This window comes from Haliaeetus leucocephalus, unplaced genomic scaffold (assembly GCF_000737465.1).
Source record: "Haliaeetus leucocephalus isolate CR32 unplaced genomic scaffold, Haliaeetus_leucocephalus-4.0 Scaffold517, whole genome shotgun sequence".
Classification (NCBI taxonomy): domain Eukaryota; kingdom Metazoa; phylum Chordata; class Aves; order Accipitriformes; family Accipitridae; genus Haliaeetus; species Haliaeetus leucocephalus.
The window spans coordinates 2,828,812-2,854,743 of record NW_010972953.1 but is presented as its reverse complement, the minus strand read 5'-3'; the positions used below and the strand labels follow the sequence as shown (position 1 = coordinate 2,854,743).

The window sequence follows — 25,932 nt, the reverse complement described above, 5'->3', positions numbered from 1 at the left end:
TTTTAGGAGCATCTGCCTGATTTAGGAAAAGTCATAGTAATAAACAGCTCTTTTATTAACACTCTTTGTACAAGGCTTTCTGTATTCCCCTCCCTAGTGTTTCTGATTAATTACAAGGGTAACAAAGATTTTTTTCCTTCTGTGATCCATCTGGTATTTTGGACTGATAATTTCACTAAAAAGAAAAACACCCTTCCCTCCCTAGGGACAAACTGCACTGTTGTTATTTTACAGATGAGAGGAACTCTACAAGATGCCAGTGGAGGAAAGCCAGGTGGTAACCTCAGTGTAAGGGGCTGTGCAGCGTGACCTGGTACGTTGCAGCTGAGCGCAGTGGAGGAAGCCACTTCCATGTGCTTGGCCACAAAAAGGGAGAGTTCCTAAACAGATTCCTTCTACAGAAAAACCACTCGGTCCCAGAAGCTCCCTTTGAACGATTTATTAACCATTTATTATCCCTGCAGTGCTGACCAAGACAATTCAATCATCCTTGCCTTGAAACACCCACAGACAAAAAATTCCTTAAATCAAGACATTAAATAGGATGTCCTTGCAACATGTCTTGTTCCACCCTGGTGCTCAGGGAATATGGTCCAGTTTTTTTGACATCTGTGTGTCAAAATACAGCTTCCTAGGTCCAACTGAGCCAAAGGGTCTGCTGCTGAGCCAGAAGCCCCCTCTTTAGCCACGGGGGTTACCTTTGAACAGGTTCTCTTCCTCTGCTTCTCACTGCATCTTGTTCATGAACCAGCTACACAGAGCGTGACTCCTAGGATGGTGAGCAGCATTCCCACCACAGCCCCTGCGGAAATGAACAACAAGATGTTGGGAACTTACACAGTTCAACACTAGTCAGATCTTCTCATTGCTAACTATATGATGCTCAGATGTCACAGTAAATAGGCTAGCATAAACGTCTGGATAGATATGACCTGGACCAGGTGAGAACTGAAGGGATTTGGATGTCTGGACTGCCCATGTACATTGAGCAAAGCACATTTCTAAGAAAACGTTGCTGATGCTATATGTCTGGCTAGCAAGAACCATGCTTAAACAAACAAAAAAACATTTTAGTCTATTCCTACAGCTATTGCGCCAGGTCCTGGTGTTTTTAAGCTTTCAAGTTTCCTGCCATTTTTCTGACTTTCCAAGCAAGGTAATGTCATTGTAGGATGTAAGGGAAGGAAAGCAGGATGGGTGTTAACATCTGGGGGCTTATGGTGCACTCCTTTTCCATGGTGGGCATATTATTTAGTGCTTCTCTTATGGTTAAATATCTAGTTAGGTGAAAGCTCGGGCCTATAAACTTTGTTAGCTTAGGACAGCCAGTTCTATCTTCAAATTAACTACCGCTGCCCACAAGTCCGTTTCACTTCCCTTTCAGGTCCTGTAGCAAGAACTGCTGCTTAACTAGTTAAAGCCCTTGTGTGGGTGTTTGCTATTTTTCAGGAGACTAGTGGGTAGCCCACACTATTAAGTCAGCAAATAGGTGCAGGAGACAATGTGAGGAAATGTTTTAAGTGTAACTTACTTTTACCACCAATGTCCTCTCCCAGAAGCCTCCCAGTCACCAGCGTGACTACCAAAGCCAGGGAGTTACAGAGCGGTACTGCCAGGGACAGATCTGAAATTGAACAGTTGTAACACAAACAGTTTAAAATGGATGATCTTGTACAAATCATAAGGGACTTCTTTTATTTGTGATTATTACAAGACAGCTGCTTGATGTTTACCTGAGTCACCAGAGTAATCAATAGCACTGATCCTCCCAAAATCCCAATCAACCCACTCCGTGAAAGTGACGAGAACTAACCTGCGGATGCCAAGGTGAGGTAGAAGAGGAGAGATCCACCTTGATTGAGCAGAAACGGCACCATGTACTGCAAGAAGAACACAAGCCTGTCAGTTGCTGCTTGCAAACCCACCATGTGCCCCGCAGTGAGTGGGCAGCAGAGCCCAGACCCCCTTGCCCTGTGCCGTGTTGGGCAGCGGAAATGTGGCACGCTGGTGATTCCGCTGCCAGGCACAAGCTCCTCAACGTCTTAGTTCCCCAGTCTGCAAAAGGCAGACTGTGCTTATTTTATGTAAAATATGAGGGTTAATAACCTGCCACCTATGAAAGTGATCTCAATTCTGCACAAGAAGAGCAGTGCTATAGGCAATTAAATGAAACACTACTAAGGATAAAGAATTGTGATGATAGATGGAATATTTAACAGTTTAAGTATCAAGTCCAGAAGTAAACAGGAAGGAATGATCCCAAAGGCAGTTTGACACCCTGCTACCTCCCTGGCCCGGCAGCCTGGATGATGTCGCACCTTGTAGTTGAGGCCCAAGAAGCAGATCTCTGCCAGCAGCTGCTGCAGGCGGCCCTGGTGCCGCACCTCCTCCAGCCCCGCTGCACCCGTCCGCAGGAACGGTCCAGTGCTGCCCCACAGCACGGCCACCAGCACCAGCGCCGCTGCCTCTCCTGCGGCACAGCCTGGGCTCAGCAACCCGATGGCCCAGGGGAATGTCAGCCCGGTCTGCCATCACCTCAGAGAGCCCACACCGGGTCAGCCTGTCCTCATCTCCCTGTAGAGGGCCTGGCCTGGTCCACTGCTGCTCCCCATCAGGGACAACGCTCACCAGCCCAGCTCACTACCGTCTCCCATCATGAAGAACCCCACTCTGGGCCTACTGACACATTCCTCTTGGAGGGGGGGAAATCCCCACAGTGAGCCCACCCTGCTGCCGCATCCTCCTCAGGGAAAGCCCCTCACCGGGCCCAGCCTGCAGCCACGCTCCTTCGAGGAAAGCAGCAGAGCCAGCCGAGCCCATGGCCACGCTCTCCCTTCAGGGAAAACCTCACAGCAGACCAAACCGAAGGCCACATCCCCCATGCCCCCCTCAGAGAAGACCCCACAGGGGTCCAGGCCATGTTGCAAATATTCTGGCAAAGAAATAAAAATTTAATCACATAGAAGAGTTAGGTTTGATTAAGAAGTAAAATTGTGAAGCATAATTTATAGGATTGTTAAGTTTGAAATGTAGCCATAGAAACTTTAGGAACTGTGTTATATGTGACTATAGGAACCTTAATATTGTTAAAGTTTGAAATAGCTAACCATAGAAACCTCACCAGGAAGTTACTGGTTTTTCTATGTTTTGTTTCAAGAAACTAAGGAAACCGTCGTGGACACCAGTTTGCTGCTTGGAAACCCCCTTACCCTTCCCATCTCGATTTGAGTATCGAAGATTCCAGTCAGCAGAGCTAAGTGTAACTGACCAATGATTGTTTTTAAATAAGAATATTGATAAGGTTATATAATCAAAGGACCAATCATTATAAAGGTTAAATTTAAGAACGAGCATAGTATGCATTTTTATGTAAAGAGCTTAGGTAACAATGACCTGACAGAAAAAGTCCATAAAAACTGATGGATTTTGATACTAAGTGGGACACGCCTTTGGAGGAGCGATCCCCCGCGTCCCCAGCGCTGCACTAAACGAAGCGCCTGCTTCTTAACTTCCCCTTGGCGTTAAGGAGTTTTATTCCGGATTTCGGGAACAGCCATGGCCCTGTTCCACCCTCAGGGAAGATCCCCCCGGGGCCCAGCCTGCCGCCACATTCCCCCCGCCTCAAGGAAGTCCCCCACAAAGGTCCAGCCGGTGGCTATTTCCCTTCCCAAGGGAAGACCCCGTTCCCTTCTCAAAGCAGAACCTTCCCCGCCCGGGAACTCTCTCCCCTCCATCCCGGAAGCTCACCCACGGGCGCCATAGCGACGGTGACGCTACTTCCGTCCCGCGCAACCCTCTGACCCGGAAGCGATCGGCCGGTTCTTTCCCCTCAGAGCTGCCGCCATGGTAAGAGCCGGGTCGGGTCGGTGGTCGTGACCGGTGGTCGGACGGTGTCAGAGCCCCCGGGCCAGGGCTCCTGGGCCGCGGGGAGGGGGCGGGGGGCGGCAGTGCCCCCCCCACCCCCTCCCCGCGGCCCAGGAGCCCCGGACCCGGGGGCTGAGGCCGTGCCTCGCCTGAAGCATTAAATGGCGTCTCCCCCCGCCTCGCAGAAGCCGATCCTACTGCAGGGCCATGAGCGCTCCATCACGCAGATCAAATACAACCGAGAGGGAGACCTGCTTTTCACCGTGGCCAAGGATCCCGTGAGTGCGGCGGGCCCTGCCCGTCCGTGTTCCCCTCACCCCCACCCCCGAGTGAAAACCAGCCTCCGCCGCGATGATTGACGAGCTCTTCATCAGTCCCGTTAATTAATCCGTCTGGTAAGAGGGGTGCTTGGTTGTTTTCTTCTCCCAGATTGTCAACGTTTGGTATTCAGTGAATGGAGAGAGGCTCGGCACCTACAACGGCCACACAGGAGCCGTCTGGTGCGTGGATGCAGACTGTATCCTTTGATCGTGGAAACCAGTTTGTCTGCCCTATGTATTTTCCTTACAGGGATTCACTTGAGCTGATTCCTCCCAACTGCTGCACCGTTTCCTCTTGAAGAGGAGCCGAGGGGTGTGTGTGTGTGTGTGTGATACAGTATATTTAACTCTTCTGTTGTCTTTCCTTTACTCCATCTTTTGGGTATTTTTCATGCTGGGCTGTCGTTTGGAATAGCATGTGCGGCATTGCCCTGTCTGCTTTCATTTGTGCATCATTGCTTTTGCTGTGCTGGCCCTGGGAAGGTGTCCGAGTTGCACGAGGTCTTCCATCTTCAGTGTGGGCAGCAGTTAGTGGAGACAAAAACATGTAAAGGTTGTGTTAATGCAAGAGCTGGAGCCTTTTCCTTTAACATTTCTAGAAAAAAGCTGTGGATTTTTTTAATGCGAACACTTGGATTCCGTGTCTGTCTGTACTGGAGTATTGCTGGTCCTGGAATGAACATTGCCCAATCTCTGTGTAATACAGCTGTTTAATCTTGTGTATAAATATTCCCTGGGTATGTAGACAGTAGCTTTTTGGGGCTGAGAATGTGTTGATATTCCCTAACTGGTGACCTAGGGGACACACGACATGTGCTCACTGGCTCTGCGGATAACAGCTGTCGGCTCTGGGACTGTGAAACAGGTAAGATTCTTTTCTTCTCTGTTTGAGTCACAGCTCTGTCCTGCCATGAAGTCTGCTAAGCTTGGAGTGCATAGTGGCAGCAAAACATGTGCTTATTCACCCCCCTGAAGGAGGTCTGAATCCTAACTCAGACTGCTGGAGGGGAGGGTCTGTGGATGTGCCTAGTTTCTAGTGACTATGTAGTGAATTTGTGCACTTTTTACCGCCCAAGTAGTCAAATCGTGCAGTTAGTGCTTGCAGGTCACCAAACCTGCTTGTCAGCTACGCCCAATGCTCTCATCCTCCCTCCGACCCTGCCGCTCATCTGATCTTTTTCATTAACCTTGCAATAAAATACCTGGTGAAGTGACAGTTTCTGCTCTGTGTTCAGGAAAGCAGCTCGCCCTGGTGAAGACCAGCTCAGCAGTGAGGACATGTGGTTTTGACTTTGGAGGAAACATCATCATGTTTTCCACGGACAAGCAGATGGGATATCAGTGTTTTGTGAGCTTCTTTGACCTCCGGGACCCCAGCCAGATCGGTGAGGAATCCGGGCCAGTGCCTGCACCGGGGAATAAGGGGAGGCGTTGATCGCTGGAGCTGGTGCCATTCTGTCTGTCTGTCTGTCTGTCTCCTTCCTTCCTTCCTGCAGAGAACAACGAGCCTTACATGAAAATCCCGTGCAGTGACTCTAAAATCACTAGTGCTGTGTGGGGCCCTCTGGGAGACTTCATCATTGCAGGACATGAGAGTGGAGAGCTGAACCAGTTCAGTGCCAAGGTCAGTCTGATAAGGAACAGCATCTTCTTCGGGCAGCAATGCCTGGGGGAGGATATTGCAGCATTCCTGTTCTGGTCATGGGACAGAATATGGGCTTTTTGGCTCACACCGGCAGCCTCATGGAAGGATAGTTAAAATACGCAGCTCCCTTGAGCAAGGCTGATGTACCAATGCCTGCCCTACTGCTGACAGCGACATCTCCTAAACTGTTTTTCATGGATAAATCTTGCGTACACTCAGTTTGCTTGCCAGCATGCTGAAACTGCCTTCTTTACCCTTCAGTCAGGGGAACAGCTCTCAAACATCAAGGAGCACACCAAGCAAATCAACGATATTCAGACCTCCAGGGACATGACCATGTTCATCACTGCCTCCAAGGACAACACAGCCAAGGTGAGGCCTCTTGTTGGAATTGCAGTGGACTGTTGGTATTTGCTTGCAGGACCTCTGCTCAGAGCTGTGGCTATCACAGAGGTTTGATCCTTAGAAATTTGAGTTAGTGGAAAGTCAAAGCTTAGTGGGAAAGTTCAGGGAGAAAGGGGAGGTGCCACCACATTAAATTAATGGCCGGGGTGAGGCCTAGCAGCAAGATTTGTGTGAGTTAATTGGGCTGCCAGCCCTCTTGCAGAATAACTCTCTCCCTCTTGCCTCCTAGCTATTTGATTGCACGACACTCGAGCATTTGAAGACATTCCGGACGGAGCGACCGGTGAACTCTGCTGCACTCTCCCCCATTTTTGATCACGTAAGAATGAGCTCGTTCATTGTAACGGTCTTGCTGTGACTCCTGCATTGTCCCAGGTAGCTGGAAGACAAGAGTGTCACCAGTCCAGCTAAAAAACGTGACTGTGGGATGGGTCTGGGAAACTTTGCTTTGGTCTGGCGCAGGGAACAAGGCTTTGTGTCCTCTAATCTTCAAACGAGTGTGTCTGGGAGGCAGGACCTTCTCTGGGGCTGGAGTCAGGCCTGCTTATGAGTTTCTGGGATCTGCAGGGTTAGTAGGAGGCATCCCCAAGGCTCAGCTCCCTCCTCTCCCGGCTGCTGCTGTGCGTGTGGTGTAAGCAGCACTGAAGTGTTTTGGCTTCTCTCCTTTGCAGGTCGTGCTTGGTGGTGGGCAAGAGGCCATGGATGTGACCACGACCTCCACCAGGATTGGCAAATTTGAGGCGAGGTTGGTCCTTTTCCTCTGGCAAGGTTGAGTCCTCACCTGGAGGACTCCTGACAGCCCAGGGGTGCTTGTCCCAGAGCATCTTTCTCCTGGCAGTGTTGGAGGAGTCATTAAACTTGCGGAGCTTTTTTGAGGAAACCCTGATAGTGTCCCTAACCAGGCTCCTGACTTCTTGTGATAATTTCAATCTTCTTCCTTCTCCCAGGTTCTTCCATTTGGCTTTTGAAGAAGAGTTTGGCCGAGTGAAGGGTCACTTTGGTCCGATAAATAGCGTTGCTTTTCACCCCGACGGGAAGAGGTGAGGATCTCTGTGGGTCTTGCAGTATGCCCCAGTCAAGCCAAGCCCACCTTCCAGTTAGGAGATGGCTGGGCTCACAGGAGCTCTGCAGTGGGAATGGAGCAAGCACCTTCCTTAATTCTCCCACTCCAGCCCTGCTGCCTCCCCCCATGCTGTCCAGGGGGTTCACACTGATGCCCTGCTGCACATTTTGGCTGCGTCACTGGTATTTTTTCTGTCCTGTGACTCCTTTATTAGTTTTTGGAGGGGGGTGCGAGAACAGACTCCAATACTGGTATAAACCTAGACGCTGTGAGCTCCTGACAACATTCCTGACTTTATCTTGTCTTTCCTCTCTTGCAGTTACAGCAGCGGGGGTGAGGATGGCTACGTTCGCATCCATTACTTCGATCCCCAGTACTTTGAGTTTGAATTTGAAGCTTAAAGGAGGACTTCCTCTCCTCTTCTCTTTCCTCCTCCAACCCATTGCCCAGTCCATCAGCTCCTGTGCAGAACTGTTGTAAGGCCTGAAGTTATTCTGCTCTGCAGGAGGCAGCGGGAAGCAGTTAGCAGCAACCTTGGGGGGCTGTGTGAAGGTGGGGAACTAGAAACCCAACCGGCTCAAAAGGGCAGGACTGGCTTTCACAGGAGATAGAGTGAAGGCAAGGAGGGGATTTGGGTTGGCTGCCTGCCTGCCCCTGGGGACGCTAGCTTCCTGCCCTGCTGGGCATACTTATACATCAGGGGAGAACAAAAAAATCATCAGGAAATAAATATAAATCTTTTATAAACACAAGGAAAAGCACCTCTCTGTGTTGGTTTGGTTTTGTTGGTTTTTTTTTCTTGATCTGGAACAAAATTATCCTGAATGCTTTGCTTTCCCGGATCTGTTGGCGGTGCCTTGCTCCCCACCCATGGGCAGCCAGCAGTGCTGTTACTCCTGGGGCCTCTGTCCGCCCCAGGCCTAGGTTAACTCTTTCCCAGGGAGGATCTGCAGCTATGGTTCAGGTCCGGCCCTGAAGTGTGAACAGGCTGGAAGCGCAGCAGCCAGTCATTGTTTTCCAGATGACACGCACGCGCCCAGTTCTGGTGCTTTGTTTATTTGGTAGACTGACCCTGAGCCAACTTTCCTCATAGAACAGTTATTTCCTGCACTAGCATGCTTGTGTTGCAAATCCTCATCCTTCCAGCCCTGTCACCCTGTGTCTGTCTGTCTGGAGGGGTGGTTTGTATCTCTTTCCTTCCTCAAAACTGGGTTCAAGGGCAGATTTCCCAGCCTGGCTCCCAGCTAGGAGCAACTAACGCAACATGGGCGACCAGCATACCCTTTGTGGAGAGGGTGTTGGGGGTTTAGTGTGTTCTGCTGCTTAGTTCTTGCTCTGCTGACTGTGTCTGGCAGCTGGGCAGGGGCTGCGAGCCAGGCACGCTGTGGTGGGAGCTGCTGGAGGCCAACGCTGCTGGGCACATCAACTTCCCGCTGCCTCCTGCCCTTCTACTCTGCCGCTGCTGCTGAAATCCCGCTGGGAAAGAGAGCGGGAAGGACCCTCGCTTGCAAGGGAGCGGGGCTGCTTCTGCCCCTACGTAAGAGCAGAAAAGCAGGCGTGGGCTGCGAGAGAGAGCACTTTACTGAAACAAGCTCAGTCTGCGCAGCCCAGAGGCTGTGAAAGGGAGTCTGCGTCCGCACCACCAGAGCTGTCCTCCGGGCTCGGCAGGGCCTGTGTCCTGCACAGCGCTTCCCACAGAAAGCTGCAGCATCACCTTGGACCGGCAGCCCACGGGGACTGAATTGCCCATGCTGCTGTTCATCTTTCGTTCTCTGTCCGGGCAGCAGGGTCGGAGAGGGACCGGCTCAGCCTGTTCCCTGCGCTCTCCTTGACAGGGGGTTTGTTGCCCTCTACTAACCGCTCGATCTCTGCCCAGGCCTCGTCCAGGTACTGGGATGAACGGATCCATCGGAAGAATAAACCTAGGAGAGAAGGGGCTGTGTGTTATTTCAGCAGTGCCCTGTCAAGAGAGGGAAAAGCAGAGCAGCTTTCCCTCATGCAGCTCAGCTCGGAGCTGAAGATGGGTTTAGAGAGCACTGGACCCAGCTTACCCTGCCAGAGCTCGATGCTCTGGGGCTCGACGGAGGGCCAGATGACCAGGGCGTTGTGCGAGTAGAGAGGGTTCAGGTACTTCTTCTTCTCTCCAGGCTGGTTCAGCCAAGCCCAGAGGGAGTGCGTGGTCTCCTTCACTTTACACAGGCACCTATGGGAGAGATGAGATGAGTTTTCAGTCCCTGCTGGGAGTCATGGGGCTTGGTGTGACCCAAGCTGTGTCCAGGAAAGCTTCGCTCTGCCCTATCCGGCAGGGTCAGCCCCTGCCCTGGCCACAGCAGGGTCTGCCGCAAGGTCACGGTGGTGACCACGGCCTTGCTCCTAAGGGAAAGCACTGTCCCCACTTCCCGCCCCGCTCACCTCTCTTTCTCGTTGTTGCAGAGGAAGGTGCCGTAGTCAGAAGCGTAGGCGTTGTCGAAGAGGGTGAGGAGGAGGTGCTCCCCAAACTCCAGGGAGAAGGGGAACTGGCGGCTCAGCTGCCACACGCAGTCAAGAAAGAGGAGAAAAAGCGGTGCCTCCTGCTTCAGCCGGGCATGGGAGTAGGCAGAGCGGGCGCAGCGGAGGTGGAAGGGATGGCCAGCCTGTGGGACCCCAGAGGGGCAATAAAGGGGGTGAAGGGGTTGCCCAACCAGGCTGGGGTCCCCAGGCCCCCTCAGGACTGCCGGTCTCACCTCGATCCACTCCCGCTCCAGCAGCCCCTGGAAGCCCACCAGCGTGCGGCAGGACGGATCCAGGATCACCTGGGCCAGCGCCGTCACCAGCAGCGTTGTGTCCGTTCCCTCCGCCCCGTGCACCAGCACACTGGCCTCCTCCCTGCGGGCAAGCGCGAGCAGTCGGGTTGATGCCTGAGGTTTGTGTCACGCTGAGAGCTTTGAAAGGGGGAAAGCAGGGGCTGCGGGGTGGCAGCCCCCCCCCGTTACCTGTCCATGCACTGTGCGGCCAGGCAGGCTGTGCTCAGGGCCGCCTTGACGTGGCTCAGCCAGCGGCAGCTCTCCAGCCGGCTCAGCCACCGGTCCATGTTGATCGAAGTGTCGTTGCAGGCTTCCACCAGCTTAATAAAGCTCTCCTGCAGCGGGCGGCCTCTGGGAGGGGAGGAAAGTGGTGTCAGGGGCTTGATGATCCTTTTTGAGGGGGGCTGGAGTCCCCATGCCATTGGCAGGGCAGTGTCACGAGCGTGCAAGGCCTCAGCACAACCCCTCACCTCTCCAGGGGCCGGTGCAGCCTCCTCCACCGCGGGTAGGAGGACTTGGGTTCCGTGCCCCCCCCCGTCATCCGAGCCTGCTTCGCCGCCTGGGCCGACCGCGTGTCGATGATAAAGCCCCGTTCCCCTTCATCCAGGACCGTCCCCAGCAGCATCTCGTCCTCGCGGCAGCGCTTTCGATTGGGGCCCGTCAGCGGCTGGCTGCTGCGGAGCATCACCTGCGGGGCGAGGGATGGTGGGCAGCGAGAGCCGGGGGGGGCACCAGGGGAACCCCACAGGATGGGGGGGGGGCTTCGAGCCACCTTCGCTCAAGGGCTGGCAGTGGTGGGAGAGGGGATGAGGGGCAGGATGGGGAGATGGACTCACGGTGCCATTCTTGGGGTGGTAATAGCTGAGGACGGGGAATCGCCCGCCCTGCCGAAAACGGGCAGCCTTCCGCAAGGCATCATCGTCCACCGCCGCCGGCACGATGACGGCGGGAGGGTACGTGGGGCAGGTGGTGAAATCCCGGTTCACGTCGCTCAGCCGCCACTGGCTCGTCTGGGGGAAATGCGGGGTGAGCCCCAGCGGGCAGCGCGGTGCGGGTGCAGGGAGTCACTTCTCCCCCCAGCCTAGCCGGGTCTCTCCCCTCCAGGCTCACCTGCAAGGCGATCTGTTGGAAGTACTGCTCGAGGGGGAAAAGGTTCCATCCTTCCTCGAGCTTCAGGCTCTGGGGTCTGTAGAAGAACGGGTACATCATCATCACGGAGTCCACCGAGGAGAGGGCCTGGAGTGGGAGCAAAGGTGGAGCTGGTCACGGGTGGGGGGCACGGACCAGAGCACGGAGGTGGCTGGGAAAGTCCCCGCTGCATCCCCAGGGCTCTGCAAACCCCATCTCCGTTCCCCACTCCTGGCCCATCCCAGCTGCAAGCGAGGGCTGGGCAGGCAGGCGCTGGCACCACCAGCTCTTTGGGCACCCTTTGCCAACGCTGTCCGGGAGCCGTGTTTACCCACGTTAATGACAGACCGAGAGCAAACACTGCAGGCGGCTGCTTTCTCCTGCCAACCCTTTGCACCCCGACGCGGCTCGGGCCAGGCTCTCTGGCCACCCAGGAGCTCACCTCGATGGAGCTGGCGATGTTGAGACACTCCTCCATGCCCGGGATCTCCAGCTGCAGCACCTTCAGGTCTTTGCACCGGAGCGTGATGGTGCCGGAGGAGCCAGCGAGCCTGGGGGAGGCAGGAGAAGGGTCAGGGCTGGCTGTTGGTCCATGCACACGGACAGACACGCGGACAGACACACGACAGCACTGAGCTGCCCACTCCCCCCAGGAGAGCTGAGCGGGGCGAAGCGGGAGGGCTGTGCTGGTGTGGGTGCCGAATTGCTGGCTCTCATCTGACGCCAACGGCAGACCGGTCTGAAGCCGGGATTTCCACCATCTCCCTGCCCTGGCCGGGGCCCGGCGGGCGCCGCAATGGTTAGCACAAAGCCGGGCACTGCCGGGTGGGTTAGCAGAGCCAAGAGCATGTTAAAAGCCAAACCTGGTGTCTTGGGAGCCGTTAGTCCGGGGGGGCTGGTACCAGCCTAAATTCTGCACTCTGAGGCACAGAGGAGAAGAGGAGGTCAATGGCTGGTGCCGCGAGCATTCCCTGGCATGGGCCGCGGGGAAGAGGAGGGACGAGGCTCGGCGGGCAGCGCCGTGGGGTGGCCATGCTCTGCCGTGGGCACCGGGAGAGCGGTGGGGAATCTCCTCCAGCTAAGGCAGGGGTGATGCTGCTAGAAGGGAGCGCGGGGCTGGCTGTAGGGAGTGACCCACCTCTTCTCCACGGCATCCACGTTGCGGATGAGCAGCCAGAGCTCCACGGTACCGGGCTGGCTGTCCCCCCCGGGGCAGGAGGAGAGGAGAAGGTGGTGGCTGGTGATGCACAGGGTGCCCTTCACCGCCGGTAGCCCCACGCACGACAGCAGCACGCTCTCCACTGTCGCCGTCTTGATCAGCTCGGCGAACTCCATGGCGGTGCCGGCAGCCGCCGAGCCTCGGCGTAGCCTGCCTCTGCCAGGGACAGGGACCTGTGGCCAGCGGCTGCCTCGGGGCTGGAGGGAGAAAGGGGAAATCCTGCAGCCGCAGAGCCCAGCCTGGAAACCCCCTCTTCCCTCTTTGTCACGCTGGGCCCTATAGTCTCACCCCCCCTCTTCTTGTTTACATTGTCACTTATAGCATATGGAGCCTCCTCGCTGCAAAACGCAGGGAAGCGTGACATTTCCCCCCCCCCAGCAATGCTGTCATTGCAGATGGGGAAACTGAGGCACAGGGCAGAGGGGGCTGAGCTGGCTCCAGGCTCCCCGGCAGCGCCCAGACCCCAAGCCAGGTACCCTGCACCCGATGCTGGTTGCGCTGCCGGGCAGGGGGGGATTTTTGGTGGCTGGTGAAAATGCAACTGCTGCCTTGCAGGGAGCAGCTCTGGGTCCTTTCCTGCCTGCGGTGGGGCCTGCCGCGCTGGGGCTGTTCGGTGCTGCGTCAACCGCTGCCAGACCACGGGCACCAACCTGACCCTGGCTCCCACAGCCCCGCGGGCTCTGCCCTGCACCCACAGACACCCCCCAGGCCTGGGGATGGAGCAGAAGCTGCTGCCAAGTGCCCTGGGCGAGGAGGAGGAGGGTTGAGCGGCTGGCAGCGCTGCCTGCCCTGGCCACCCCTGTACTTACCTGCTCAGGTTTGGCGGCAGGCGGGGACCTCGGGGTGCAAGTGGGGGACCTTAGGGTGCAAGCAGGGACCTCGGGGTGAGAGCAGGGACCTCGGGGTGCAAGTGGGGGACCTTAGGGTGCAAACAGAGAATTGCTGGGCATAAGCAGGGGACCTTGGGGTGCAAGTGGGGGACCTCGGGGTGCAAGTGGGGGACCTTGGGGCGCAAGCAAGAATCTCGGGGTGCAAGCGGGAGACTGTGGGGCGCACCAGGGATCCTGGGGTGCAAGCAGAGGACCTCAGGGTGCAAACAGGGAACTGCTGAGCATAAGCAGGAGACCCTGGGGTGCAAGCAGGGGACCTTGGGGTGCAAGCAGGGGACCTCGGGGTGAGAGCAGGGACCTCGGGGTGCAAGCAGGGACCTTGGGGTGCAAGCCTGGAGGCGGCCGATGCCCCGCACAGCTTTACCGGGACTGGCGGGGACGGCAGCTCGGCGCAGGGCTCCGCGCCCGGCGGATGTCGGGTTTAAGGTAGCCCGGCCCCGGGGCGGCTTGCACCGCCGGGCGGGGCGGGGGAACGGGGACAGCGGCCGGATCCTGACCCGGTTCCACCTTAACGGCCCGGCCGGGATAGGGGACCCCAGCTGCCCCCCTCCACCACCCCCGTAGCCCCCACCGGTTTCTTTTTCCTTCCTTGGGCTTTTTTTGGCCTCCCCCCCCCCCACCAACCGGGTGCGGGAAGGCGGCTGCGCCCGGGGATAAATCATCCCTGCTCCTCCTTGCCAGTACGTCCCGGTGAAGGTTTCCTCCCGGGGAACAGGGAGTCTCCTCCCAGCTGGAGACAATAATGCTAAAAAAGAAAAAAAAAAAGGAAAAAAAAAAAAGAAAAAAAAAACCCCAAAAAAACCCCCAACAAAACCGCCACCGAACAAAACCAAAAAAAAAAAAAAAAAAAAGCCCCCTCCTTTGCACTCCTCGGGATAAGGAAAGTTCCTGCCCGTTAGAATTGTCCTCGGCGTCCCCAACCTTTATTGTTCTGGGGGTGAATAAATAGCCAGGACTCGGGTGTAGCTGGGGAGAGCGGGTGGGTGTCCGTGGTCAGGGTGCTCTTCGCTCTGTAGGTGCAGCGGGGCAGGGACTCTGTTGGCACGGGGGCTTTGTGGGGGCTTTGAGCTCACCCAAAGGTTTTGGGGGGCTCCAGTGGGTGCCACTATGTCCTTTGGCCAGCTGAAATTCAAGGAGCTGGGTGAGGAGGAGCCCACCTGGGAAGAGGAGAGCCTGGACAGCGTGAAGGCGCTGACGGCCAAGCTGAAGCTGCAGACACGGAGACCTTCCTACCTGGAGTGGGAAGCCTGGGTACGGGGGCAGCCCTGGCACAGCCGGACCCCTGGGGGGGCACGGGGGGTAGAGTCGGCCCCTGGGCACCCCGAGGACAAGTGGGATGGTGGCATCTGTGGCTTTGCCACCATGGAGGCAGCTCTGGAGTGGCTCAGGACGGAGCTGGTGAGTAGATGTCGGTGGGATGGGGGGCACGAGGGGTGGGCAAGGACTGAGCCCCAAGGGAGGGATGGGGCCGTGGGGCTTCGCTGTGCGGAGGAAGCGCTTGCAGCCCAACCTCATGCAGCAGTGACGGGATGCGTGGGAGCCGGGGCGCTCCAGTCGCAGCGCCATGCTTTGCTCCTTTGCCCAGCATGGCCAGAGTACGTGGCTTTTTGCAAGGCGCGTGTGGCTCTGCCAGTGCCATGGCTCTGCCTGTGTCCCCTGGGGGGTCACGGCTCTGTCAGGGTATGCGCTTGTCACCCCCTCCTGCCTGCTCTGCTGGTGGCACGGCTGCGGTGACTTTCATGGGGTGGCACAGGCAGCAACAGCCATGCGGGTACAAACCCACGGGCATCTGAGCTGACCCCGGGCTGCGACCCCGGCACAGACCTCGTGCCGACCCTGGTACTGCGTGCGTGGGGTCTGTGCTGATCCCAAGGCCACGTGCGCACGTGGTCCCCGGTGGGTTTATGCCCTGACCAAACCTCAGCCCTGCTGCCTCAGCATCCCTGCTGCCCGGGCAGCTGACCTGATGGCCGGTCCTGCTCCGACCCTGATGCCCATCTCCCCCTGCAGCGGGAGATGCAGGCTGCAGACCAGCACCTGGCGCAGCAGCTGATGCGCCTGCGGGCGCAGCTGCACCGGCTGAAGGTGGAGCAGGCCTGCCACCAGCACAAGGAGATGCTGGACGACGCTACCTTCGGCCTTGAGGGCTGCGAAGAAGACTCGGACCTGCTCTGCAACATCCCGCCGAAGGCCGCCTTCCTCCTCTCCATGCCGCTCAAGCACATCGGAGTCACCCGCATGAACATCAACTCTCGACGGTTCTCCCTCTGCTAAGCACAGCGGGACCCCGCGGAATGCTCTGCACCAAGCCCAGATGGGAGCCTTGCAGGCACCCATGGGTGCACCCAGACCTGGTAGGGCTTGAGGATCCCTTCCAAAATGCCTCGGAGACTGCGGAGCTGCTGCTGGGGCTGAGGTCCCTTGGGGCAGGCAGTACTGGGCCAGTGGTGCTGCCAACCCTGCCCTGAGGGCAATGCCATGCTGTGCCACGCCACGGTGGCATGGGAAATGCCACCATCCCCACTGGGCACAGGGTGTTTTGGGGCACCCAGTGCCCTGTCCCTAAAGATGATGGGATCGACCACCAGGGAAAATGTGGGGAGCAGCCCTTTGAGGAGAAATAAAAGGAGGTGAAGGTGAGAGCTGATGTTTTTTCCTTATTTTGCATGCACCCAGGCACCTGTCTGTGCCTCTAGATGTGGCTCCCGGCTCTTCACTGTGGGTGATCTGGGGGTGGCAGGGGGGGACCACGCTGCCATCACCCCTTACCTGGCTGCTCCCCAGGGCTCTGGCTCGTAGGGTGGGTGGCTTCTCACTGGTTTCTGCTGTAGGACGGTGCTGTACCAGAGAGACAGTGTCTCTGCTTTGGGGACCTCCTTGCCAGCCTCTCCCCAGGATGCCCCTGGCAGCGGGTGGGTGCTCGGGCTGCACCGTTGCAGGAAATGCTCGTCACCGAACCGGCTGCGAATGGAGGGGTTGTTTTTGAGGCTTGAGGCCAGGAGGTGCTGGAGGCTGAACACAGGGTTCGGCAGCCTCTGTGCCCCCGTCCGAGCCCCTGCAGCACTGCGCTGGGAGCAGGAGGGATCCTGGGGGGGTAGTACCAGCCAGGGCTGACAACACTGCCTTCACCAGAGGGGTTTGCTTTTGGCTTTTTCCCTTCCTCCATTAACATCAAACCCTTTACAAAAGAAGTTGCTGCCTGGGGATGTGACTTTCACAGAATGCTTTTTGGAAGCAGCGCCGGGAAAGCTCTGGGGTGACCCAGGGAAGCTCTGGGGTGATCCGGGGACAACTTTGGGGGCTGTTTCTCCTTCCCAAGGTAGCGGCAGGACACGGGGAGAACCCGATGCGCGCCCCGAGGCTGCGGCGCACCCCAGGGCCTGGCAGCGTTCCCCATCACCCCTTGCCTGGGGCACCCACGGCGTTGGGGAGCGCGCTGGCAATGGGGCTGCGCGGCTGACCCTGGGAAATGTCCCTGCTGGGGTGGGTGCTACGTCCGGTGCTGCCACGGCGGTGGCCCCCCAAGGCTGCCACAACCTCCCCCCTGACACAGATGGGCTTCCTGCCCGTGCCTCCGCAGAGCAGTCGGCAGGTACCTGTGGCTTCATGTTTGATCACAAAAGCCAAGACAATAGGGTTGTGGTTGCTCTGCTCTGAGCTGTTTCCAAAAAAACAAGGCTGACAGCCCGGCTGGGGCACAACGTGTCCCCTTGGCTTCAGCCCCTGTCACTGTGGTTCTCAGGGTGCCAGGGTCTGGGGTGACCTGGTGGTGATGGCCAAAGCAGGGGCTGCGGGGTGCAGGATGAGTCCCACAACCTGCGTAGGGTCTGACAGGGTCGGGGAGGGGGCTCGTACGCAGCACTGCCAGCCTGCCCATGCCAAGTGCCAGAGAGGGGACAGCACAGGGGACCGGGGGACTCAGCTAGCCGGGACTGCCCAAGCAGCGGGTGACAATCCCCTGCCCATCGCCGTCCCCTCGCAGCACGTCTCCCAGCCCATGGGACCCCACTCCTCTGCTGGCCAAGGGGCTCAGCATCCCCTTGCCCACCCGGTCCTTGGGGGTCAGTGGCCGGGTGGGCACCCAGAGCAAGGACCCTCTGTGCCGAGGATAGCAGGAAGCCATCGGGGTTTGTCACTAGCTCTTGCGGTTGTGCGCGAACTGCAAACCAGCTTCTCTAGAGTTTGCTCATGAGGCAGGAAACCAGGGCAGGCGGCGAGCAAGAGTGAGCGGTGGCAGCGGGGAGCGCGCACCCGCGTGCGGGGGGCTCGTCTCTGCTCCCCAGAGGGTCGCCGTGCTCCCGCCAGGGATGGAGAGGACGTGAGCGGGGACGGTGCCTTCGCTCTTGCTGCCGGGCCATGGGAGTCTGAGAGCAGCTGGTCCTCGCCTTGCTGCCAAAAGGTAACGGGATTTGGGGGTGAGAGGGTTTGCACCCTCCAGATGGGAGCTGGGGACCACCCGGGTGCCTGCGGAGGGTGGGTGAGGGTCTTGTTGCACTCTCCAAGGTTGCCCCTCGGAGAGATGGAAATGGGGTTCAGGCTTGTTGCTGCAGGGGGATGGGAGCGCTGGTGCCTGGGTGAGGGATGGGGGGAGCAGGGCTGTGCTCCCCATTCCTCTGTGGTCTCCCAGTTGGGGTGAAAGCCGCTGCCTTGATGCCTTCTTGCCCACCGGGGGGCCCTGCCCAGGGTGGGAGCACCGGCCCCCTCGCAGGGCTCTCCCTGAGCCCCCATTTCCAGGGCAAAGCAGGAGTTTTGTCCCCAGCGCCAGGCTCCTGCCTGCCCAGTTGTGGGCAAGAGCAGCTTAGGGACAGGCAGTGGGTTAGTGCCGGTCCATCAGGCTCCGCCGCCCAGTTTGGGGGGTTCAGACACTGAGATACGCCTGGTTTTGGTGCCGTCTCAGTGCAAAAACTTCCCTGCTGTGATGGCAGCTCTGGGGCCCTGGTCCTTCCCGTCTCTGCGAGGCTGTGCCAGCGTGGGGCTGACTGTCCAGCTGGGTCACAGCTGGCTTGGGGACATCCCAGTGAGCCTTGAAGAGCATCAGGGACGGAGTCAGCCCAGCCTTCAGCCCTCCTCACGCCCGCCCACGCTTGTGAACAAACCAACCGGACCTGGCCAAAGAAGACGTGTGCGGAAGGGCCAGCAAGAGCCAGGGAGTCCGGACACGCTCCGGAGCAAAGCTGGGGAAAGGCACATACACGGCCGTGCGAGGACACGCGTGCACACCCATGCACACCCATACACACGCACGCAGACACGTCCCCAGGAACATGGCGAGGCAAGGGGCAGAGGCGCCTACACATCCCTCCCAGGCAGCCTTGGCACGAGAAATTCGGTTGCACAGATGCAGTCACAAAATCAGACTTCAAACGCCCCATTTCACCGGCATGGCCCTCGCGCCACGCAGGTGAAACGGCTGCTCGGTGGAAATTACGCTGTGGCTTGAGTACATAAGAAAAAAAGGCACAATAGCAGCACCTCCCTCCCCACCTCGGCTTCGTGCAGGAAGGAAAAAACACCTCCTGGCAGTGCTCGCCTTTGGTAAAGGCGTTTGAGGGGCTGCGGGCAGGTCTGGGAGAGTGGGGGCTTCTCTGCAGGGTCAGGGTTGTGCTTGGGGCTGGGTACGGGCTTTGCTGTTGCCTGGGCATCACCGGGGCCTTGCCTGTTCCTCCTGCCTCCATTGGGGCACTGCAGCGTGACCAAACGCCTTTTTGGGTGCCAAAGTGTGTTGCCAAATAGGTGTCACCAAAAGCTGAAGGCACCAGCGTGGTTTTTAGTATTTGAGTCCCCAAAGCAGCATTGCATGGTGGGGGCGGGGGGGCTCGCTCATCTGCCCTCTCCTTGCCAAAATTGCCGTGGTGGGCATCTTGAGGCAGCGCTGTGGGGACAGCGCCTGTGTCCCTGCTGTGGATGCCAAAACAGCTGCACTGATCCTGTTCTTGAGGGAGGGGGGTCCTGGTTTGCAGAGCCAGCCCTGACAGCAGGCTCTGATGGCTGCGGCTGGTGGCACTGGGGTTTGGCAGCACCCTGGGGACCCTGCACCCTCCCTGGGGACCCTGCACCCTCCCTGGGGACCCCCTGCGAGGCTCTTCCCTCCGTCCTCAGCTGCCCAAGGGGGCACACGCTCAAATGAAGCCCCCACTGCCGTGCCCTCCTTGGCAGTACGGAGAGAGGTGGATTCAAGTGTGTGCTTGTGAAAACACAGCTGCGCAATGGCTCCCGGGTAGGAAACCAAGGAGAAAACGGTGTCGGCAGTGCCGGTCAGCTGGCATCTCCCAGTAAAGCAGCTCCCGGGGCTCAGCCAGCCTGCTGGGGACCCGGCTCGTTGCAGGGTACGGCGAGGATGGGGACCCTCGCAGCTGCACTGCCTCGCTGCCAGATAAGAGCTCCCCGCTCAGCATTTGCAAAAGTGGCGGCTGATTTTGGGTGCTGGGGGCAGAGACACCTGGGATGGCTTTTGGCAGCGTAGGGGTCCCAGCCCTGCCATTGGCACCCAGTGCTGGTGCAAACTGTGCCCTGGCCCCCACATCTGCTGGGCAGAGCCTGGAAAAGAGGGGTTGGGGGCCAGGTCTTGGTGGAGATAAATCCTGGTGGCGTAGGCGTGGGGGATTCTGCAGAAGAGCTTTTTCCAGGGCCGTGGGCTGCCATTTCCATGTGACGCACTGTTGGGGCTCCTGGCTCTGTGCTGCGCTCAGCTTTTGCGGGAAGGCACGAGCTACCCAGGTGGTTTGCAGAGCCCACGCGACACTCGTGGCATCGCTGTCAGGCTCCCCGGTGCCCATGCCACGGTGCCGGGGACCCCGGGTCGCAGCCCTGCATTGTCTTGGCATCACCGTAGCCAGGGCTGATGCTTGAGGTTGGGGGGTTCTTGATGTTTCAGGGTGAGCTGCCGAGGATGAGGGGTCCCCGAGCAGGGATGTGGGTTTAAAGAACATCCTTGATGCAGGAGAAACAGCACAGCGACAGGGCCGAATGCATGGCTGGGGTGGGGGCAGGGGGGGGGAAGGTTAATGAGAGCCCTGGGGGAAAGGAAATCAGAGGCGATGCAGCGTGGGTGGGTGAGCACTCGCATCCACTTCTGACCCCAGGAGCCATTTTTAGGACCAGGGAGGTGCCTGGTCCAGCCAAACCTCATAAAACACACGTTGCAGGGCCATGCAAGAACGTATTAATTGCTAATGGGATATTCATGTTTAGATTGTTATCTGGATGGAGAATGTAGGGATCAGCCCAAGGGCTGCAGGATGGGAAGGAGCTGGGGAAGAAGGCAACACCACACTGTAGTGGTGGGAAAGGGGAGCCTCAGGCTGGGGACTAATTGCCTTCAGTGTTTTTAATTAACAAAGCCAGAATGAAATTAGGAGGAAATATGGCTAGTGACGGAGAGTCAGAGGATGCTCCCAGTTCAGCTGAGGACCTGGGGAGTGTGTGGGACGAGCCATGCAATGTGGGAAGCCGGGGATGGGGATGCGCTGGAGCGGGAGGAGAGGCAAGGCTGGGGCCGGGGGTGCGAAGGCTTCCCTCACCGCCTCTTGCCCCTTTGCAGCCACCATGGGCTGCTGCTGCAGCTCGGACTACGATGAGGACTGGATCGAGAACATCGACATCTGCGAGCACTGCAATTACCCCATCGAGCCCGACAGCAAGCGCCAGGTGAGGAGGGGGTGAGCAGACACCCCGTCCCCCATCCCGGTAGCTGAACGCCTCCGGAGGTGGCTGTGGGATGGCCAAATCCCGGGAAGGCGAGGGCTCACCGGGCTCCTCGTCCCCTGGCAGAGGCTGATCCGCAATGGCTCCGAGGTGCACGACCCCCTGGTGTCCTACGAGGCCACGTCTCCGCCATGCTCCCCCCTGCAAGGTAAGGTCCGGCCGTGGCAGGGGGTGGCTGTGGACAAACCCCCCAGTTGGCCACCAGCCCCCTGCCCCTCCGCTTGTCCTCCCAGATAAGCTGGTGGTGGCCCTGTACAACTACGAGCCCAAGCACGATGGGGACCTGGGGCTGCGGAAAGGCGAGAAGCTCCGCATCCTGGAAGAGTAAGTGAGCACCGATGGTGTCCCAGCACCCACGTTGGTGCGACCCCGCGGCTCCCCAGCCAGCATCCCAGTGCTGTCGGGGGGGTCCGTGCGGGGTCCTGGCAGCTGGTGGTGGGGAGGTCTCACCTCGCTGTGTCCTTGCAGGAGCGGGGAGTGGTGGAAGGCGCAGTCACTCACCACCGGCCAGGAGGGTTTGATCCCTTACAACTTCGTGGCTATGGTGAACAGCCTGGAGCCCGAGCCGTGAGTAGGGGTTGAGTAGGAGCCTTGCCCTGGCAGGAGCCATGTCAGCAGGGTGGAGGAAAGTGCCAGAAGCATCCCCCAAAGCGCCGGTGGGTGAAGGTGGCTTGACACCCCCCCCCAGCCCTAACTCTGCCCCCTCTTCCCAGGTGGTTCTTCAAAAACATCAGCCGCAAGGATGCGGAGCGGCAGCTCCTGGCATCAGGCAACACTCATGGCTCCTTCCTCATCCGGGAGAGTGAGACCACCAAAGGTACCGTCCCACGGGTCCTGCTGGCATCTCCTGCTGCGGGCACTGGGAAAGGCACTGGGGAAGCACAGGAGGAGTGCTGGGGTCCCGCACCCACACGGTCCCCCTGACTCCCCAGGCTCCTACTCTTTGTCGGTAAGGGACTTCGACCAGAACCAGGGTGAGACGGTGAAGCACTACAAGATCCGCAACATGGACAACGGGGGGTACTACATCTCCCCCCGCGTCACCTTCAGCAGCTTGCACGAGCTGGTGGAGTATTACACGCGTATGTGTTGTCCAGGGGCTGGGGGGGGGGGAAAGAGTGGTCCAGGGGCTGATCCTGCCTGCAGGCAGGGGATGGGGATGGGAATGGGAATGGGGATGGGGATGAGGATGGGATGGGATGGGATGGGATGAGCAGGACACGCTGCTACCCGTGCCCCAGCAAAGTCATCAGCTTGTGCTGGGCACCCTGTGTCCTCTGCCTGCACTGACACTGGCTCTGCCTCCCCCTGCGCTGCAGGCAGCTCCGACGGGCTGTGCACCCGCCTCGGCAAGCCCTGCCGGACCCAGAAGCCACAGAAGCCATGGTGGCAGGATGAGTGGGAGGTGCCGCGGGAGTCGCTGAAGCTGGTGGAGAAGCTGGGAGCAGGGCAGTTTGGAGAAGTCTGGATGGGTGAGTCAGGGTGAAACTGGGGTGCTTCCTCCCAGTTGAGGCCACTGGTGTGGGCAGCGTCAGCTGAGCCCCGCGGCATCCCCGGCTGGGGTCTTGCATGGAGTAGCCAGCACAGCCCCAGGCGTGGGATCTTGGCTTTTTACAGGGGCCCTGGAAAAAGGGAGAAAGCCAGCAGCTAGAGCAGCCCAGGGGCAGCTCTGGTTTACTCACAGCAGCCCAAGCCTCCCCCTTCTCCCATCCCTGGTCACCCAGACCCCTGCACCGCTGCCTGGGCAGGCACCCATCGCTAGGACGGGTGTGCCAGTGCAGGTGTGCATGCACGGGGGCTGCACCATGTCCTCATCGAGCTGGGCTCTGCTCACCGTGAGAGCAGCTGCCGGGTTTGGCATGGGGCCCGCGAGCACCGTACGTGGCTCCGCACGGGAAATGGCCCTTGTTGTGGCTGTCGCTCCGACACTGGGAGCAGCTGGGGGCTCGCAGGCAGTACGGGGCCTTGAGCGTGCTGCGACCCAGCCACAAAAAGCACCTCCTGCTCCCCAGGTGCTACAGTGGGGAAGGCACTGGGGCTGCCCTGCTCCCCTCCAGCAGTGTCCCTGCCTTCGCTCCCACGAGTGCTGGCTGTCCCACAAAGTCTTCTCTGGGTACCCAGCAGGAGCCAGGCTTTGGCATCGCTGCCTGGCTCCCCCAGCTGCCCCTGCAGTTAAAAGCCCAGCAACCAACAGCTTCCTTTCCTCTTGGTGGCTGAAAGCCACAGGTAAAAATATCTGCCTGGTGGGTTAAAATGCGGGTACAGGTTTTTGCCCAGAAGGTGATCAGTACAGAGCTGTGAGTGCCTCCAAAAGTCTTCTGGCCCCACTGCAACAGTCCTCCAGGGAGCAAGGGTCCTCTGCCTGTCTTCAGCCCACCTTTGCAATCTCCAACACCTCTTACTTTATGTAGTCTTGGGTTTGGATGCTCTAGATCCACAGAGCAGCCCCCACATTTGCCTCCTCCACCAGCACCGCTATTGCCAGACGTCCCCCGGCCGTGCTTGGTGATGGGGTCCCTCTCCCCCATCACGCTCTGCCCCATTTCTCTGCAGGCTTCTACAATGGCCACACCAAGGTGGCCATCAAAAACCTGAAGCAGGGCAGCATGTCACCCAGCGCCTTCCTGGCAGAGGCCAACCTCATGAAGAACCTGCAGCACCCACGGCTGGTGCGGCTTTACGCCGTGGTGACGAAGGAGCCGATCTACATCATCACAGAGTACATGGAGAAGGGTGAGGGCACCTGGGTGCTGCCCACCATGGGTGGGGGTGGCTGGGGGCTGTGAAGAGCCGTGGTTCTTTGGCTCTTGGCTGCTCCCGTCCAGTGGTCAGTGCTGGCTTTTGTTTATTGAGCTGCTTTTAGCATCCTTTGCCTCCTCGCACTCTGCTTTTGCATCACAGCTCTGTCACCAGCTGGGAGCTCGGGGGTCAGCCCTGGCAGGGGGAAAAGGACCTTGCAGGCAGGGTGGTCTCCTGCCCATCCACTCCTGCCTGCCTTTCCAGGGGCTGTGAGCTGCCCAGCCCCACGTTCGGTGTTGCAGTGGGGGACAGTGCCCTGGTGACCCCACCACCATGATCCCCAGCCCCAACAGCTGTCAAGCGGGGAGGCAGCGTGCCTGCCTGCTGCTGAGACCTGCTGCCTTCATTGCAGGCAGCCTCGTGGACTTCCTCAAGACCTCGGAAGGAGTCAAGCTCAGCATCAACAAACTGCTGGACATGGCTGCACAGGTGAGGGGGGACAGAGCTGTGGGGTTGCTGGTGGGGAAGGCTCTGCCAGGGCTGGAGCTGGGGCTGCCCTGCTCGGGCTGGCGGCTATTAATTGCAATTACTCCAAACCACAGATCGCCGAAGGCATGGCCTTCATCGAGGCCAAAAACTACATCCACCGCGACCTGCGGGCCGCCAATATCCTCGTGTCGGACACCCTGTGCTGCAAAATCGCCGACTTCGGGCTGGCTCGCCTTATCGAGGACAACGAGTACACGGCTCGCGAGGGTGCGTTTCCCACTGCCCTGGCCCCACATGTGCCCCCACCGAGCCCCACTCTTGGGGTGCACACAGCTTGGGGCCACAGGAGGAAAACCCCCACCCAGCCCAGCCTCTTCTGAGCGTCCCTGCGGTGCCCTGGGAGCTGCAGGACTGCCTGCAGCCCTGGGAGAGGGAAGCAAATGGGGGGTGCGGTGGTCCTTCTCCCCCCTCCATCTCTCTCCCCTGAACCAGAGGGGAGCTGCGGGACCCTGCGTGCCCACCCAACCCTGCTTTTGTGGGGTGACAGCCCTATCTGGTGGCTACTGCAGGAACAGGCATGCTGGCCCACTGCAGGGGTGCCAGCCCGTGCTGGGGGCTCTGTAGCCAGCCAAGCAGCTGGGGGGGTGGCTGCCACCAGACCCAGCTCATCCCCAGGCATACAGAAGGCACAGAGGCTGACTCGTGGTTGTCACATCAGATTAAACAGAGAGGAACGTTTCCAGCTCAGCTGTAATGTTTTCTTTTCTCCCCTCCTGCTGTTTTTCAGGGGCTAAATTCCCCATTAAGTGGACGGCACCGGAGGCTATTAATTACGGGACGTTCACGATCAAGTCTGATGTCTGGTCATTCGGCATCCTGCTCACAGAGATCGTCACCTACGGCCGGATCCCATATCCAGGTCAGGATTTCCCAGCAGCTGCGCGGCAGAAGGGCTCGCACACACACGCAAGCGCACACCCACGAGTGTGTGCATGCACTCCCGCACGCACACATGCTCTGAGCCGCCCCATCTGGCTCCCTTCCCTGCCAGCCCGTGATGGTTTCGACCGCTTCCCGATGCACATGGCCAGCCACGGCCCAAAAGCCACAGGGGCTTTCAGAGGCAATAGAGGGGGAAAGAAACATCCCCGTGGGATTTGCAAATGTAGGGTGCTGCCTGTGACATGGGGGTGACCTAAATTCAGTGCTGTGCATGTTGTCGTCCCAGGGATGACCAACCCTGAGGTGATACAGAACCTGGAGCGTGGTTATCGCATGCCGCAGCCAGACAACTGCCCGCAGGAGCTGTATGAACTGATGATGCAGTGCTGGAAGGAGAGGCCCGAGGAACGTCCCACGTTTGACTACATGAAGAGTGTGCTGGAGGACTTCTTCACTGCCACCGAGGGCCAGTACCAGCAGCAGCCGTGAGGACCCCAGCAGCGGCTGGGACACCCTTGCATTGGGGTGCCCGGGGGCACTCCCCCTTGCTCCAGGTCCCCACAGACTCCATACACATCGCCCTGGGGCATTGGCGAACACTGCCTGGACCTCAGCAGTAAAGATTTGAAATGCTTCAAATCTTTGGAGCAGCAGCTTTCACCCCCCCAAGAAGGCGATGGATGGCCAAAGCTGACAAGTGACTCCAAAGAGCAGAGGGCTGGTGTTGGGGGGGGCTCTGGT

At 58.7% G+C, this 25,932-nt stretch overlaps 5 protein-coding genes across 7 annotated transcripts; 3 read left to right on the top strand and 2 right to left on the bottom strand.

Moving 5' to 3' along the window:
- Positions 1-435: 435 nt before the first annotated feature.
- On the bottom strand, positions 436-3,760 carry TMEM234 (transmembrane protein 234). Its single transcript, XM_010576325.1, has 6 exons — positions 3,748-3,760; positions 2,763-2,932; positions 2,319-2,525; positions 1,814-1,880; positions 1,532-1,624; positions 436-802 (listed from the first exon to the last, which is right to left on the bottom strand). Exons 1-6 carry the CDS (start codon positions 3,758-3,760, stop codon positions 741-743), a joined length of 612 nt encoding a protein of 203 aa, XP_010574627.1. The 3' UTR covers positions 436-740.
- Positions 3,761-3,791: 31 nt separating this feature from the next.
- EIF3I (eukaryotic translation initiation factor 3, subunit I) lies at positions 3,792-8,055 on the top strand. Of its 2 annotated transcripts, XM_010576025.1 has the most exons (11): positions 3,792-3,846; positions 4,050-4,142; positions 4,294-4,381; positions 4,984-5,049; positions 5,420-5,569; positions 5,681-5,808; positions 6,091-6,201; positions 6,464-6,553; positions 6,906-6,979; positions 7,182-7,274; positions 7,617-8,055. In XM_010576025.1, exons 1-11 carry the CDS (start codon positions 3,844-3,846, stop codon positions 7,696-7,698), a joined length of 978 nt encoding a protein of 325 aa, XP_010574327.1. In that variant the 5' UTR covers positions 3,792-3,843; the 3' UTR covers positions 7,699-8,055. The 2 variants fall into 2 exon arrangements, with proteins under 2 accessions (XP_010574327.1, XP_010574326.1); XM_010576024.1 differs by lacking the exon at positions 3,792-3,846 and having other exon boundaries at positions 3,938-4,142; positions 7,617-8,037.
- Positions 8,056-8,935: 880 nt separating this feature from the next.
- LOC104837120 (myotubularin-related protein 9-like) lies at positions 8,936-12,621 on the bottom strand. Its single transcript, XM_010576019.1, has 10 exons — positions 12,347-12,621; positions 11,651-11,759; positions 11,191-11,316; positions 10,917-11,090; positions 10,551-10,768; positions 10,270-10,431; positions 10,021-10,162; positions 9,710-9,930; positions 9,349-9,500; positions 8,936-9,219 (listed from the first exon to the last, which is right to left on the bottom strand). Exons 1-10 carry the CDS (start codon positions 12,541-12,543, stop codon positions 9,056-9,058), a joined length of 1,665 nt encoding a protein of 554 aa, XP_010574321.1. The 5' UTR covers positions 12,544-12,621; the 3' UTR covers positions 8,936-9,055.
- Positions 12,622-14,424: 1,803 nt separating this feature from the next.
- On the top strand, positions 14,425-15,591 carry FAM167B (family with sequence similarity 167, member B). Its single transcript, XM_010576020.1, has 2 exons — positions 14,425-14,715; positions 15,328-15,591. Exons 1-2 carry the CDS (start codon positions 14,425-14,427, stop codon positions 15,589-15,591), a joined length of 555 nt encoding a protein of 184 aa, XP_010574322.1.
- A 5,271-nt stretch (positions 15,592-20,862) lies between these two features.
- On the top strand, positions 20,863-25,680 carry LCK (LCK proto-oncogene, Src family tyrosine kinase). Of its 2 annotated transcripts, none has more exons than XM_010576022.1 (12): positions 20,863-20,964; positions 21,112-21,169; positions 21,255-21,345; positions 21,490-21,588; positions 21,735-21,838; positions 21,954-22,103; positions 22,341-22,493; positions 23,575-23,754; positions 24,173-24,249; positions 24,363-24,516; positions 25,037-25,168; positions 25,478-25,680. In XM_010576022.1, the coding sequence occupies exons 1-12, from the start codon at positions 20,863-20,865 to the stop codon at positions 25,678-25,680; spliced, it is 1,503 nt and encodes a 500-aa protein (XP_010574324.1). The 2 variants fall into 2 exon arrangements, with proteins under 2 accessions (XP_010574324.1, XP_010574323.1); XM_010576021.1 differs by having other exon boundaries at positions 21,088-21,169.
- The last annotated feature ends 252 nt before the right edge of the window (positions 25,681-25,932 follow it).